Source organism: Excalfactoria chinensis, chromosome 8 (genome assembly GCF_039878825.1).
Source record: "Excalfactoria chinensis isolate bCotChi1 chromosome 8, bCotChi1.hap2, whole genome shotgun sequence".
Classification (NCBI taxonomy): Eukaryota; Metazoa; Chordata; class Aves; order Galliformes; family Phasianidae; genus Excalfactoria; species Excalfactoria chinensis.
The window spans coordinates 7,285,932-7,303,042 of record NC_092832.1 but is presented as its reverse complement, the minus strand read 5'-3'; the positions used below and the strand labels follow the sequence as shown (position 1 = coordinate 7,303,042).

The window sequence follows — 17,111 nt, the reverse complement described above, 5'->3', positions numbered from 1 at the left end:
TGCCCGGCACTGCCCTCCTTTCCTGCCTTCTGGCACACGATGTTTGGCGCTCAGCATATTCATGACAGAACATGAGACTGAGGTGCAAATGCAGATCCAATCTTTTCATCTCTCTTCCTCGCATCTGAGAAAACCTGACAGCAGACTCGCTGCGGCTGGGAAGGAATCCCAGTTCGGGCGGCACATCACATCGGCTGGGCACATCAGAGAGGGAAGTTTTCTTCTGAGGCAGCATTGCCTAAGGCAGGTTGCTGGGCTGATAGATTAAAGACGTGAAGCACAAAACAGCGCTGAGCTTCTCCTGCTAATCGCCACGGTCTGAAAGCTGGCCGGGCCGAGGCTCCGCTGAGCGGGGCTTGTTTTGTCACATGGCTCGCAGTGCTTGCCGTGAGCTGTTAACGCGCTCTGGCAGATTTACGGTCACTAGGCACACTTCTGCAAACACATTGCTTACAATTACAGCGGATTCGCAGAGCAACGACTGCAGAGGGATCACTCACTATGTCTGGATGCGATGCACATTACCATAAATCCACACAGGATCACTGCGGTTCTCCCCACTGGCAGCCAACCCCCCAAGGCACAGGGGCACAAACTGGAGGCATTACCCATCTCATGCTTTATCTGTGGCCTCAAGAAGTTTTAAGAGCACATTCCCTAAGATTATGGTAACCGTGCTTCATAACTACCTGTATGATGAAAAAAAAAGTGCATGTATTTTAATGAGAATTAAGTTTAAACGCAGTGAAAATAGTTATGAGCTAACAGCTTCCCGTTTGGGTTTGATATTTTAAGATATTTTCAGATATTTATCCATTCTATGTGTTGGAAATATCCTCAATAATTTTTGGTCAGGACGGTATCTCTGATAAAAGCAGTTTTTATTCGCGATTGCAATGGCGGGCGCCCTGATAGCAGAAGCGCAACTAAGGACACGATGTTACAGCATTTATACCTTGTCTCCCATACCTTTTCCCCTCCCGTTTCCCCTTTGGTTGGGTATTCGAGATTACAATTTTACCCGAGATTTGCATTTGTTAATTACATTCTGAAGTTTGTTAATTCAGGTGCAGTCTGTCGCCATCCTGCTGTTGTTTCCAAGATGTCTCGGTGCTCTTATCGTATTGATATGTTGATTTCTTTCAAAGCTTCGTCCATTCTGTCTCAGAGACCTTTGTTAAACAAAGAGCCCGGGGAGGGGGGTTGATTCCAGTCCTTCCCGATATCTCTTCAGGCACATCCTTAGGTATGTCACGACTTGCATACTTTTGCAATGCGTACAACAAAACATTAAAACATACATTGTTGCTGGTTTATACAGGTATATTGTTAATTATTTTAACTTCTCCTCTTTGGATCCTTTATTACTCAGGTCTTATTTGTCCAGCACCAAAAATCAGTAGTTCTATTTCAGACAGCTGGACAGGAGCTGCAGTTTTGTACCTATGACTTCTACCTAATAACTACAAATTGCTTCATTTATATAATGAGATCTTGAAATAAAATATTCTTATCTTATTCTAAATGCAGAAACAACATTTGATTCCCACAATCCCCCCTTTTCTTCTTTATACACTGTTGATTTCTGCAAGTTTTGCTTTTTCTTTAAGGCGTTATCTTGTAGACCTCTTCCTATTCATCACTTCCTTCATTAACCATCTCCTCTAATATTCTTGTTGATTGTCCACCCACCAAAACAGTGACTCAAATCCTGCCGCAATTTGATTTCTTGCCTTAAATTCATCAGGGACACCTCTTGGTACCCCGAATGAATATATATATATTGCATCATCAAATTATAACCCTAAACTCCTTTTGGTTCTTCCAGAATTTTTGGATATTCCTTTTTCAAATGCCAGGGTGAATGGTATAACTAATTGAACAAGTGCACAGGTGCTTCCCCAGTTTGAAGGTAGGGTGGACCATAAAATCTTTCCCCCACAGTACCACCAGAGATCTGCTCTGAAGATTCCCAATCTTGAATAATTTCCTGCTAAATCCTCTGTAACATTCAAGACCTTACTGCATAAGGAAAAGTTTCCCATAGGCCTGGCAGCCTTCACACCCTGCCATGAGAGGCAAGATGTATGGTTACCTAGCACTGTAGAGAGTGCAGGAGGGATCTTGACATCTGTATCAAGCATTGGAGGAAACAAGAGGGAGAGAGATCAGCAGTCTCTGTTTCCCCAGGCAGTTTTCTCTTGGTACAGTGCAATCATGCATCACATTCCCTTGAGGTCCTTGGTCCATCCCAGCAGAATGGGTACCACCTGAGCTATGGGCCATCCAGATGCACAAGCATAGCAATTGCTATAGTTGAGACTCTGGACAGTATACTTAATCCATTCTACCCAGGCATTAATGTCCCCATATCCTGTTTTGATTTCAAATGTTTATCTAAGATCTTTTATTTCCTTAGCTGTCACAATTGCAGGGTTTCTAGGAAGATTTCTAACCCCTTTTTAACCTCTTCCCTATCCTGGACAATTTGGGTATTTTCACAAAGTGTATCCCACACAGCTATCTGGAATCTCGCTGTTGGATCCTTTCCATGCATATCTATCCCAAGACCAAAAGTGGTATTACAAATGCTGTCAGTCTTGTTAATTGTTATTTCTACCAGGTTACATTGCAACGGTTTGCAATCTGGCTGGACAACTCCCTTATGTGCTCACAAAGTATCACATATACCAGGTGTATATGTCCAGCCTCAGTAGGCAGTTGTCCACCATACATCATTCCATACGCTACAAGAGAGTCCCTTATTCATATCAAAATTATCAGTTGGTCCCTCCCCTGCATTGTTGTCAAATTTTACATTTTCCAGATAATTATCAGGGTAATAAATGGGATACACTCTATTACAGCAGTAAAAACGTCTTGTCATGACATGGAAAACTTTCTGTGAGCATTAGTTCTATATAGGTTATAATACTCTCCCACTTACATATACAATTTATTTACTTATTCGAGGAGAAGTTAAAGGTTAGTTAAAATAATAATTTTAAAAAATGCATATATAAAAAAAACTTTTCATTATTTCCTTCTAATTCTTATCTTTTAAAGGTTTTTCTGTGGCTACGGTTCCCACGCCTCAGGGCTAGTGGATGCCTTTACCAGTGTGTAGTGAGTCCATCCTTTCACGGCTGTCCTCACAGCTGTTTCAGTCATTATAAGTGCTTGGAACGGTCCTTCCCAGTCAGGCTGCAGCTTTGTCTCCTTCCCCGTCTGGATCAGGATCCAGTCCCCAGCTTGAAATGGGTGAATTGGAGATTTCAAGGATGATGTTTGCGCTAATAGTCCTTGGATCCTGGTCAGTAGCAATTACTGCATTCCTTGCCTTACAGTCTCCTTGTCTCACAGAACTGTAGCTGTCAGTAAACCAGGAACTTCTGCATCTTCTAGGGGTTTGTCCTTCAGTTCTGACTGACCATATGAAATGGGCAGCTTCAGTTGTTTCAAAGCAGTCAGGAGATACTGGTTCTCCAGGTGTTCCGCTAAGGAAAGATACTGGGTCGACAATATTAGTTACAATTATTTCTACATCATCCTGCTCTATCAGGATGGGCCTGGTATTTCAGGAATCTTTGGGGTGAGAGCCAATGTCCCCCTTTTGCCTCCAATACAGTAAACACTGTATGAAATATTAAAACCCGTATCCTTTGACCCAATGTAGATTTACAGGCTTCTTGAATATTGAGCACCAGTGCAGCCACCGCCCTCAGACACCCTGGCCATCCCTTACTCACTTCATCAAGCTGTTTGGAGCTTTACGATCAGTCCATAGCTAAGTATCCACAGTCAGCACCACTCTGTCATTCCTGGGAATGTATGGAGTTCCTTGGCAATTTGCAGCTCAGGGGTTTGGCAGATGGCTTCTTTCCTGGCAGTCCTTAAGGTTCAAAGTCCAGCTGTAATCTCCCAAATATGTCACTTGCTGTTGAGTTAGTTGTGCTTTCTGTAAATCAAGAAACTCAGCAAACTCACAGTCCACTACACAGTTCTTTTGTTGCTGTGGCATCCAGGTGCTGTAGTAAAGTTCCACCCTGGGCTGGAGGATCCCAGGTCTCAGGCTCACGAGTTGACCAGTTCTCAAAAATCATTAAGCTGTTCTCACAATCCTGGGTAACACTGTCCACATTAACTGAGTCTATTCTCCCTCTATTAGGGATTTTTTTTTTTTTTTTTATTCAAAGGCAAATAACCTTAGGCTTCCTTTGGCCAAACCAGGCGGAAGAGACATCCTTCAAATCCAGAAGGTAAACTCCACCTATTCATTCCTTAACTGGGTTAATAAAATGCATGGATTTGCTACCACTGAATGTACACATTCAACAATTCCATTACTTGCTCTCAAGTCTTGTACCAAACTATTGCACTTGCTATCTAAAATTTTTGCAAAATTGAAATCCAAACTCCAAAAAGTTATCTATTATTTCTTTTATCCTTCTACAGTTACATATCCTCAAAGGGCATCGCTTTACCTTGACTGGGCAAGCTCTTGCTTTTAATTTCTATTTAGGGCTTCATGTTTGCCCCTGATGCCCACACCCCTAAGTGCATCATATTTCAGATTGCTGTGACTCCTGGGGGTACAACATTGTTTTTCCCAGTTTGTGTTAAAACTTGCAATTCTTAATCAGTCAATATTGTTGGACTCTTAGCTCTAGTTTTATTAAATTTCTTGCCGAGTAACCTGGCAGGTACAAGAACTCCTGTATTCCTACTTGCTTTCCTAGCTTATATTTACTTAATTAAAAAAAACATTTTCTTGTTGGGCAGTAACTTCTACTACTGTTATAAAGCCATCTATGAGTGGTAAGAAGAATATCATATCCACCAGAAAATAAACCTCTTTATCCAGCTTCCCTAAATGCAATTTCCCGTTGCAGTTTGCACACTGCTTTCCTTCCAGTGGGGGCAGAGCCCTCCCTGGGCTCTTCAAGCTCCTACCCCCCCCCCCACCTCTTCCTGAGGGGATCTCTGGGCCCTACGACCCTATTTTAGCACAACACAGTAACAGCTGTTATTATCACCAATTCCCTTTCTATCTGTTTGTCAAACAATTTTTGTTGTTGTTGTTTGTTTGTTTTGTTTTCTTATCCTTCACCTGTCTTCAGTCCTGCCATCCCTGTTATACCTTGCCAGTCCTTGCCTCCTTCAGCCTGTGTCTTTCCCAAACTTTCTCACTTTCCAAACTCTCATCGTTACATAAACTACTAACATTCTATTTCAGTTTCACCTCCTTCTCTCCAGAGGTGTCCAGTGCTAACACTGGGATTTCAGGTTTCCTACATCTCTGCACATGAAGGCTGTTCTCACTTCCATTGCCCCTTCCTCTCCACCTCCCCCTTTGCTGTTTACAGCAACAGTCTCCATCCCCGGCTCTCTCTCACTCAAGAGTTCTTGCGGGGGGGGGGACAGTGCAGGGGGTTGCTCTCATACCAGCACAGATAAACGCACTTTCTCTTTAACCCTTTTTCCTTTGTACACAATTCCACTATTTGTACCTTCAGATACACTTCCACACACCCTCAATTATACTTCTGTATGCCATTAGCAAATACTCTTTCTTAGACCATCAAAGCAGTTTGTCCCATTCCCTTCAAAACCCACAGATCAAGCAATACAGTTTTTCAGTTTCCACACCCTTAATACCATACAACTTTTTCTTAGCAATCCATATTGTTCAGTTCCCTGGGCTGTTCCACCCTTATCTTTATGACCTTATTTCATGTTTTTCTTGATTCCAAATTTCATCTTTATCCACTAATATTCTCAAAAATTGGTACTGTCATCCAGGTTCTCTCTCCCCCTGATAACTTTAAGGCCTCATTTGTTAATTTGAGTCCTGATACTTTATGGGCCAGCAATGAATGAGCTGCCCCAGTATCAACTAAAATCACAACTTCTTCCCCCTCAGGTCCCACTTTTATATTTACCAGAGGCTCCTGGTGGGACCAAAGTTTTGAAAGCCCCAGAAATTGATCTAATTGTTCTGCTACTCTTATTGGATCCTCAAATAAAGATTTCATTTCCTTCTTAAAATTTCTAATTTCTCCACTAGTAAGTGGGGAGTTTACATAGCATATTTGCCCTTGTCCCAGTGGGACCTCCCATAAGGGGTACATTGAGGTGCTGGTACACCTGTCTGGGAAAGGAAAATTTTTGATATCCCTTTTACATTGTTTTAATTTTTTTTCTGAGCCCAGCATGCCCCCCCTTCCTGTTAAATGACCCCATGTGCTTTACCGTTTTCTCTTACTGGGGCAGTGCCTGTCTCCCTTTGCCTCCCTTTGTGCAACATTGGAGTTATATGAGGGGGAGACTCTCTAGAGGGTCCCATTGACTAGTTCCCTTTTGTAGTTCCTCTCCTTCCTGGTCTGGACCTTTTTTTTTTTTTTTTTTTTTTTTTTTTTTTTTTTTTTTTTACTAGTAACAGGCCGATTTCTTGTATCCAACAGACAGCATATTCTGATTCCTCCTTCGAAAAGGGGTTTTGTTCTTATATATATATACGTCTAAATTCAAGATCTGACAAACCCAACCTTCATCAGATCCATATTTTGGCCAAAATATTCATTTTCCCTGTAGTGGCTCTCTAGGCCATATCTGTACACAACATTTAAACATCTTTTCCCTATCCTCTTTTCCTGATTTGGGGATCATTTTTCCCTGTCCTCCAACTTATACACTAATCACCAATGATTACAGTATTTGATGAAATTGTTCTTGCTTAGAGTCCCTCCCGGTTTCCCAGCAATATCCCTCCAATATGCCAATATACATCCTAAGGGAGTTTTCTTAGGTATCTCTTTCCCTTGAGTTCCCCATTACTCTGTTTTCTATTGATTCGTACACACACAACAAGGGGGAGCAATGGTTCAAAACAAATTTCGTAAAGTTAACACGTTAAAGCGGAGGTAACACAACCCTATTGTATCCCTAATCTGAATCTTTATCACCCTTAAACCGCAGTATTCTCTACAACAAAAGCAACAGGGTCTCGATACTAATTGTGGTTTGCCTTTTGCGGGCTTTCTTTCCACCACCCTACTCCGTATGCACTTCACTATTATGTGCGTTACAGTTGCCACAATACTAACAACAATTAATAAGACAAAAACATCGCAACATATACAAAAACATCGTAACATATAGAACATAGAGGCCTTTCGCGGCCGTTTCCCTCGCAGGACGGAACCGCGGGTCGCAACTCCGCACTCGCCCCGCAGTTGGGCTGCGTCTCACTCACACCCACACTCACACACACTGCACAAGACCGGTCTTTACACAGTTCAAGGTACAACATTTCTCGGAAAATATCAAAGTTGTTGGTTCAACACTTAGTTCAAATGTACAGTAACAAGCGCTAATAAGAGATGTTAATAATGGCCAAATACACAACAATTCCTGCTAATACAGCTAGAAAAACCAAGTTTAACGTTGACAATATTCACTATACTTTGTTACCAACCAACCCCTCCTCAAGAGGAAGTAAAAATAGCTCTCCTCGTGCACGCACAATAATCCCGGTGGGACTCGAACCCACAATTAGAACAGCTCAAATTCTGAAGCATCTTCCCCAAGGGGCTATCTTTGGGCACAGTGTTAGGGACCCTTTTACCCTGTTTTATGGAGCTCCTATTACCCATCCCTCCGGAGTGCTACTGTGAACTACCCAGCTCACAAGTTACCACACTCCGATTCTCGGATTTTTGGGCCCAATCCCTGCGGAGCACCCGCTCCGACTCTCGGATTAAATAGGGGTGTACTGCTGGCATCTTCGTCAAGTGCGCAGGGTACCGTACACCAACAGCTCCCTCCCGAGACTCTTGCTTTCAGCACCACAGCCGCCTCGTCCGTCTCCGGCCGCGCCCCTCGCGGGACAACGGAACCGCGGATTGGGACTCCGCACTCACTTCGCACTAAAAGTGCGTCTCAGCCTCACACATTCAAGAGTCTCAACCCAAGATAAGGATTCAGTTCCCTTACCTTGATCCGTGCACGAAGTTTCCGGGCCTGCAAGGGTTAACACCTGTGCCTGCCTAGCCCCTTGGCTTTTACAGAGCCCGTCCTTTCTGTAACAATCTCGGTTTCCTATCGGCTGTCCTGAGAAGTCACCTCACCACCCAGACAGGACCGCTAAAATCAGCGGAGTGCACTTATCCTGTCCAGTGCAGTGGGGACACCACAAGAAGCGATAATGATCCCGGACGAGCCCCCAAATTGTTGGAAATATCCTCAATAATTTTTGGTCAGGACGGTATCTCTGATAAAAGCAGTTTTTATTCGCGATTGCAATGGCGGGCGCCCTGATAGCAGAAGCGCAACTAAGGACACGATGTTACAGCATTTATACCTTGTCTCCCATACCTTTTCCCCTCCCGTTTCCCCTTTGGTTGGGTATTCGAGATTACAATTTTACCCGAGATTTGCATTTGTTAATTACATTCTGAAGTTTGTTAATTCAGGTGCAGTCTGTCGCCATCCTGCTGTTGTTTCCAAGATGTCTCGGTGCTCTTATCGTATTGATATGTTGATTTCTTTCAAAGCTTCGTCCATTCTGTCTCAGAGACCTTTGTTAAACAAAGAGCCCGGGGAGGGGGGTTGATTCCAGTCCTTCCCGATATCTCTTCAGGCACATCCTTAGGTATGTCACGACTTGCATACTTTTGCAATGCGTACAACAAAACATTAAAACATACATTGTTGCTGGTTTATACAGGTATATTGTTAATTATTTTAACTTCTCCTCTTTGGATCCTTTATTACTCAGGTCTTATTTGTCCAGCACCAAAAATCAGTAGTTCTATTTCAGACAGCTGGACAGGAGCTGCAGTTTTGTACCTATGACTTCTACCTAATAACTACAAATTGCTTCATTTATATAATGAGATCTTGAAATAAAATATTCTTATCTTATTCTAAATGCAGAAACAACATTTGATTCCCACACTATGGATGTTTATTCTTCTTTAGATGAGCATGCTACGTTCAGAGGGGCTACATACACCACAGATTGAGAAATAGCAGCAATCTGTGTTTTCAGAAGAAACAAAAAGTTCCTAGTTAAATGTACTAATTTCGGAGCAGAACAGGAAAAGCAGCATCAGTAAAGTGTTAAAGATGAGCTCTCAAATGAACTGCTAAGAGAATCCCAATAAACAACATGCATTCACTGCTTGAAAGCCTGCCCCTCACATGAGAAAGGGATGAAGTTCTCAGCCTCCAGAAAGGACCACAAGTCCCTGCAGTTTCTCCCCAGCTGAAGATTCCCTCCCAGTCAGGAAATGCCCTCAAGAACAGTTCACAATATTGCTCCTCCTCTGCCTGCCACTGGACAGACGGGGAGATCAGCCTAAAAGCAGCTTCTTCACTATGATGTACCAGTGTATTTTGGGGCTGATATCGTGGCTGCTAAAACAAGCTGACTTGGCAGGTGGAAGTTATTAAAAATAAAAATAATCAGTGTTTATTACCCAAAGCATGAAATAAGTAGATAAACAGGCAGAATACTGGAATGACCAAAGTGGGAAATGCAGGACATGGAGTTTTTTTTAGTCCTGTACTATACTAGAGATGAGAAAAAGGAGCATGCACATAACCTACCAATGATCACCAAGAGCTGTGAGCTGCCATTAGCACTGCTGTGGTCTCTCATCGGGTATCTCCAGGACTGCAGCCTCCCCGGCACCCAGGGCTGGGCTGTTACACTATGTGGAGCAAACACATACTAAGCAGCAAAGCACAGCTGACCAACCAGAGCCCATGCATTCAGCTTTCAGCGGATGCTTCTGATGAAACTAAATCCTTAATCACGTGTCCTACATAAAGATGATAGTAGCATGGTCTGAATGAGAGCAAATTTGTTTAACTTGTTCCTGTGTTTGAGCTAACATCAGAAGTTCTGCTCTTGCTATTTGTTCGGGTCTTTGGTGAATTCTCCCAAGCCTCGCAAGAGAACAAAACCCAAAACGCCGCACACTGCGGCACTTCCACTCACAACCTGCTGTTGCTTGGGAGCAACGACAACAAAGCTCCGCCGCCTTCTCCCTCCTCTCCCCCGCAGGCGTCAACTGCGAGCTGGATGTGGATGAGTGCCACTCGCGGCCGTGCCAGAACGGCGCCACCTGCCGCGACGCTCCGGCCGCCTTCTCCTGCTCCTGCCCGCCCGGCTTCCGCGGCGCTCTCTGCCAGACGGACGTGGACGAGTGCGCCAGCAGCCCCTGCCTGCACGGAGCGCCCTGCGCCGACCGGCCCGGGGGGTGAGCAGAGAGCCGAGCCGGAGAGCGGGAGCGGGTGGGTCAAGGGGAGGTGACCGTACAGCCCTTTGCTCGCCGTCGCTTCGCCTCGCTGGCGGCAAGAAGTTAAGGACTGAAATGCTATTGGCTCTGTGCAACGCTGCTCAGCGACAGCTAAAACATCTGTGTGTTGCCAACAGCGCTGTTCTACAGTCACGACACAACATCGTACCGGGCACAATGAAGGAAAAACAAAGATCAATTCTGTCCTGGTTTCAGCTGGGACAAAACAGAATCCGCCAACAGCAGATAGGCAGAAACGGTGGAGAGGCAAAGTAATCACAGTAACCATAGTGATAGACTTCATTAGGAGCCTGTCTGGTACTTAACAATACGCAGCTCCTGATGCAAAACTACCTGCAACCCATTCACAGAAGTGTAGTAAATGAAGACAATACAGGGCAAGGAAGCTGCTCCACCTAACGGGACCAGCCCTGCCCAGAAGCCCAGCACAGTCCAGGCAGTTGGAGCTCTGGTGTGCATTTGTTCACCGGGATCAGCGTGAGATTTTTAAAGCCTGAAATCAATATGAAAATCATTTTTTTCTGATTCACATCATCATTACATTGTATATCTTAAATCCAAATGCCACCTGGACTGCGTCATCTCTTAAATTTAAGCATAACCCATACACAAATAACACACTGCCCTGCCATACGTTTTTGCTCACTTAAAAAGGGCACTGAAAAGCCTGTACTTGGCTGCCAGACCCAGGGGCCAGCACTTCTCTTGCACTCCCTCATGTCCAGCATGCATGTATTTACTCCAGATCTGAGATTTTGGTATTAAACACAGAGATTACCAAAGAAGTGTAGTCTTAACTATTACTCAGCAAGACCCCCCCATGATTTCAGATGCACATTTTCTAGTATTTGTATATATTACCCAGTTTGTTCAGGTCTAAACCATAACAGTGGCATTGCTAGCAAAAAGAAGCTAATGTTACTGTTAATATTGGAACTATGCAAGTAATTGACATTTTCTGTATTGAAAGCTAAGAAAAGCACACGAGCTCTGGGCATGTTTGGGAACAGAGCCTGGGCTCCTACAGTGACTGCCTTTTCCCATGTACAGGTACAGCTGCAACTGCACAGGCACTGGGTTCATGGGCCTGCACTGTGAGACTGCTATACCCCCATGCTGGTCACATCCGTGCTACAACAACGCCACATGTGAGGACAGTGCTGATGGATACATCTGTCACTGCTGGCCAGGTAAGCCCCAGGTTCTCCTGTCACACCACCTATCCCTCTATGTTAGATAAGTTCACCTTTTTTTTGCTGATACAATGAAAGCATGAAGCCACGTGGCCCTAGAAGAGGTGCATGAGCACACTGCCTGCTGGACTCTACTTCTCAATGGAAGGCTATGGGGGGGAGGAGGGGGCACTGCCTCTGCCCAGAGCGGTGGTACATTGGAACGGGCTGCCTGGGGAGGTGGTGGAGTCTCTGTATGTCTCTGTCTTTGGAAGCGTTCAACAACCGAGGAGAAGCTGTACTGATGGACGTGGTTAGCGACATGGGCTGGTGGCTGGATCAGTTCTTTTCCTTCTCTGCTCACCTTTGCAGGCTACACCGGCTCCCACTGCGAGACCGACATCAGCGAGTGCAGCAGCTCGCCGTGCGCCGCGGGCCGCTGCCTGGAGCGCTCCTGGGCCACCCGCTACGGCCACGAAGCTGCGCTGCCGCCGCCTTTTCGCCACGACCGCGCCGAGGGCTACGTGTGCGCCTGCCCGCCGGGCATCCGCGGTGAGCGCTGCGAAACGGAGGGCCCCGGGGGATGGGCGGCGTGGGGGTCCCTCTGGCGGCCGTTCAGTGGGGCCGTGGGACGGTAGTTTGTAACCACGTCTGGGTTAAAGTGTAAACTTGTGTTTGCGACGCGAGTTTGAAACTCACTATGCAGAGGTGCTGCGTTGTACGCGTGAAACACAAAGAAACAAGCAGTAACCAGAGAACGTTTTCATCGAGCGGCGATGCCCGGACCCAGCGTTCTCATCCCTGCACTCCACCCAACATCTTACAGAGGTGCATGGGACCATAAGGAGCACTTCTCCTTGGGAACATAACACCCAGTTTGTTGTAAATGCAGCCCGGTGCGGGGCTGTGCTAGAGCTGATATTAAAAATAAATGCCTAACACAGCTGCACTGTTCAGCACAGCCTCTGACACGCTGGCTTTGAGTTGTGCAACTCTGGGCCTAAAGTCTGGTCCTGCCACTCCGTGCCCTTAATCTGTGCAGAAAACATCCGAAGCTGGATCCGTGGAAGCAGGCTTCCCTTCCTCATTCACTGCCTGCGCAGTTCCCAGCCGCTGTGCTTCCTCCCGCTGGGTCGCGTCTCTGATCGCTGCAGCTCAGCGGACAGAGCAGCACTCGCAGAGCACAACTCGCACTCGGAAATCCCAGCGGCTTTCCCTCCTGATTAACAGCAGAGCGGTCGGCTCCGTTCCCTTCTCCTCCCCTTCCCCCCCCCCCCAAGCTGTCCTTCCCAGTCCCGTCACTGCGCGCTGCTGTTGTACCGCTGTTCTGCAGCGCAGCTCGGGGCTCCCAGCCGCGCCGGTTACAGCCATTATTACCTCTCCAAGTTCCCCTTCCGACGCTGACTTCGTGCCCTCCGCTTCCTTCCAGCGATGTCCAGCTGCCGGGCTTCTTTTGCTCCCCACCTGCTCTTCAACATCTCCCATGCTCTGTGAGACGGCTGCGAAGGTGGGCCCTTTGTTAGGCTCAGTCCTTTATCCTCCCACGGGTATCTATTGCCCTCACCTGTGTCCTTCTGGTTTGGTTAGGGGCTCCACTGCTTTCCGTCACAATGGGGACTCCCTCACTCCCCAGGAGTCAATGGGCCCACGTGCAGGCAGGCTCTGATCAGTCTGAAAGACAAACAGGTGTCAGAATCTATTAAATCTATTAGTCTTAAATCCATTTTGTCCATAGCTAACCTAAATCAAACTGCAGAGCTCTTTGGAGATAGCATCGCTTCAAGTCTTGGGACTGTGGCACTCCTGCTAATGCTGTGTGCAAATGATTTCACCTGAAGCCTTTGTGTTAGTTCAGTTATTGACACCCCTGTCGGATGCTCAATGTACACTTAATTAGGAAAAACAAAACAAAAAACCAACCAAACACAAAACAACAGCCCCAAAATAATTATTCTTAGCAAACAGTGAGCTCAGACAGCTAAGGTCAGGAGCAGCCTTTAATAGGGGTGGCTCTAAATGCTGCTACTGAAGTGCCTTTCATCACCTGGCTGCAAACTGATGTCAGAAAAAGGGTAATGTTCTGCTGGTCAGCTCACTCGCTGCTCGCATGCATCTGTGTGGGTTAGATTTTAAACTGTTTTCTTCCTGGCCTGTGCGAAGTATGAGGCACTCTGGTAACAGATATCTGTAGAGAAAACAGCAGCATTGCTCTAGTGGGAGGTGAGTATGTTTGGCATGCTGGGCTGTGCTCTAACAGCTGGACGTAACCTGGCTGTTGGAGCTGTGGCTTGAATTTGTGGGTATCCCACCCACACAGGTGGACTAGCGGGTCCTTGTCTGTCCCTTCCAATTTAACTTCTAAGTGCTGACACAAAGAGCCTGTAAGGTGGAATGGAAATATTCACTTCTGATGCTGAAAAGTCCTCTTTCTCCAATTATAGCCAAATTAATGATAAATTAACTACATTTTAATGGGAGTTCAGGAATACAAAGGACTGAAGTTGACTGCAGTAGTATAATTCTGGGTAGCAGATGAATCCCTGATCAGGATCACTGGGTTTATGCGTGCTTACCTCATTTATATGAACTAAGCCAACTGTCCTTCTGCATGGCAAAAAGTCAGATCCTTTCATCTGGGTGTCAGCACATCTCATTGATGCCAAAGTCTTGCATTTCTGCAACTGAGGGCCAGTTCTTCTGGCCTCCACATCTGAACGTCCGTACATGTTCTAGATATAAAACCTCAGGTTCCTGCTGAAACAGGACAAAGATTTTCTTTAATAAATAGCATTCAATATTTTTTTATGCTTCTTTCCTCAGTAAAGCATTAACAGAAGATGTTAAGCATACTTAGCTGTTCCAGGTATTGTGAAGAAGTAATAATCCACGTAGTCTGTATCATGAGGGCCATATCCAAAAGCCATTGAAGTCAGTGGAAAGGTGTCATCACATCTGGGGACGTGTGTTGATTTTGTAATGAGTATAAAATGGCATCATTGCCTTATTGGATGAGATGGCACATTACTGTAAGGCAGCTGAAAAACTGGGCTACAGTTTTCAGCCCCAAGGACAGGAGATAATGGAGCCTCTATCAGGATAAAGTATTGCCCCACCCAGCTGGGAGAGGGGAAGAAATACTGTCTGCTATTTCTTGTTGCAGATGGTGATTATTCAGCTGAACTGAAAAATAATCAGTAGCCTACTAGAAGTCCTGAGAGGATCAAATCCGCCCCATTTGGTAACTCAAATAACTGACTTGCAACCAGACTTATTCATGCAATTTGATTCTGTGGAATAAAAATCCCGGTGTGGTGAAATTTTCCCAGCCTGGAATTTTTGGAGCCCATTGGATATTTGCCTTGTCCCACATCAAAGACAGAAAATTCATCAGCAGGTTCTACAAAGGGTTAAAGTTCTCCAGCTCCCTTCTAAGTCAGAGGGTCTGGGGACGCTCAGATTTCAAGGGGTCTCAGTACTCTGCAATAGTAAGCCCAACATTTGTGATATTGCCTTGGTCTGCTGGCCCCTTAGCACAGAAGCACTTTTAATAGACTGGGCTTTCATTTAAAAGTCTTGTGATTTGTTACTGCTGGCTACAGGCAGCAGTTATCCTGGAACTTCATCCTTTCATATTGCGCATATATTGTATTGCTCCAGCTCCCCTTTTTAAAAACAGAGTGTTATTTGAAAGGTTCAGCTTCTCACTTTCCTCATGAAAACATGTGGGAAAGGAGGAGAGCAGAGCTATGAATTTGGTCGTGACGCGTTTCACCAGGTTGTAATAAACTTAACACCATGTCAGAATTAAGGAGTCTCGAACCTGCAGGCTCTGTCAAATGCCACATTCCAGCACTGATTGGAACCTGAGGAGGGAGAGGGAGCAGCATAGACTGCCAGGGGACGTGCCACCAGCAGGGATAGTGCTGCCTATGTGGCTGTGGGCTGCCAGGGGACGTGCCACCAGCAGGGATGGGGCTGTCTATGTGACTGTGAGCTGCCAGGAGACGTGCCACCAGCAGGGATGGGGCTATTCATGTGCTTGAAGCAGGAGTGTGAAGGAGCAAAGCCACCAACCAGTCTGTAGGCAGAGTGTCTACTGCCTGATGACATGCAGAAAAGTGCTGGCTGATGAGGTTCTGATCACTTCTGGTGTGTTGTTATCCAACTGTGGGCCAGCTGTGCCAGCAGCACTGCTGCTCACTTTGGCATCATGAGATCCTAAGTGGGTTTTTTGGCCATTTTATTTGTTGTTTTTTTTCTGTTTTTCCCTTTTAAATCTCCTTGGCCCTTTTCCCGGCATGTTGGGCTGCTGCAAGAGAAAATGATATGATCAGACTGGAGTCGTATGTGTGTTGAATTTCTGGCATAGAAAAAAGAAACTGTCTCCTGGAGCCAGAAGATGAGGCAGATAAATAGCCAGCCAGTACAAGAGGGTACTGAACAGTCAACTAACTAAAGAAAACCTCAACCTGGACACATGGGACTGGTTTTAAAAATGATTCATTTAGACTCTCAGTCTGCACAGCCAGGGTGTAAGAAGCACGGGCATACATGGAGCACTGGGCTTCCATTTCCCTGCACGTCTTCAGATGCTGCTGTGGGCAGGGCGCTCAGCAGGTGACAGGCCTGCTTGTGTCTCAGCCAGACATGCTTCTCTCCTCTAGCCTCCTTTCTACGTGTGACAGTATTACACAAAACATAAGTGATGTGAGTCTTCCAAAAAGGAAATCAAGCAGATAAATAGCTGTGTTCTCATCTAGTCCCCAAACTCCAACATTTCTCCCTATTTCCTCATCTATCCTTCAGTTGTTCACACCACAGCAGTCAAGCCTTCCTCCGTCACAGCAGGTTAATTAACTGTGTTTCATGGGCCATCATCACAGTTTAAAAGGTTATTTTCTCTTTATTCTGAAGATAGAAGACAAGACTATTCAAGGGGCATTCACCAGCTTTCTTTTTCTATGCCCATGGAAAGGATCAGGAGAAAAATAAAATACAAAGAAAAAATGAGACTCTTTTTTCACTGCAAGGAGACAAAAGAAGAGAGAAGCTGGGCTGGCTTGAGCTGGAAGGCTTTTTCTTCTCCCTTCCCAATCCTCCTTTGTGAAAATAATAGGATCCCTCCTAATGGAAAATTCTTCAAGGTCCTGCAGCAAAGGAGATGTCCTTCCTGATTACTGCAGAAGTTCTTTGTCTCTGATAGGGCTTTTCCACTGATCAGGAAGGAAAGCTGTGGGCTGCACCTTCTCCCAGTCTTTTATGGGCCAGTCTTTTATGGATAAGAACAATTACCCAAACTTGGTGGCGCTGCAGCAGGTTAGGTCAGAATCCCACCCGTGCTGTGATCAGTGAACCTGGTCACGCCAGCTTTGCTTTATGGCTTGCCAAACAAAGAAATGGTCCAGGAGACCGAGGTGGCACTTCTCTGATATGTGGCTTGACAGTGGGCTTGGCAAAGCAGAAGGTCAGCTGGAAGTGCTGATGGAGATGATGGCTGTGCATGCATGTTTACAGACAGCTATGGTAGGGTGGGTCACAGCAGCACCCATTTCTTCCAGAGTGAGAAAGTCATGGTCAGCACGTGGGTTCTGTGCACTGCATTAATGATCCA

The 17,111-nt window shown here is 45.7% G+C and overlaps 1 protein-coding gene across 2 annotated transcripts in view; it reads left to right on the top strand.

Moving 5' to 3' along the window:
- Positions 1 to 17,111, top strand: part of CRB1 (crumbs cell polarity complex component 1) — a 90,396-nt gene that overhangs the window by 25,486 nt on the left and 47,799 nt on the right. For both annotated transcript variants that reach the window (XM_072343163.1, XM_072343162.1), the window contains 3 exons: positions 10,073 to 10,268; positions 11,379 to 11,518; positions 11,873 to 12,052. In XM_072343163.1, the coding sequence (XP_072199264.1) occupies positions 10,073 to 10,268; positions 11,379 to 11,518; positions 11,873 to 12,052 (516 nt within the window). The remainder of the gene's footprint in view (positions 1 to 10,072; positions 10,269 to 11,378; positions 11,519 to 11,872; positions 12,053 to 17,111) is intronic.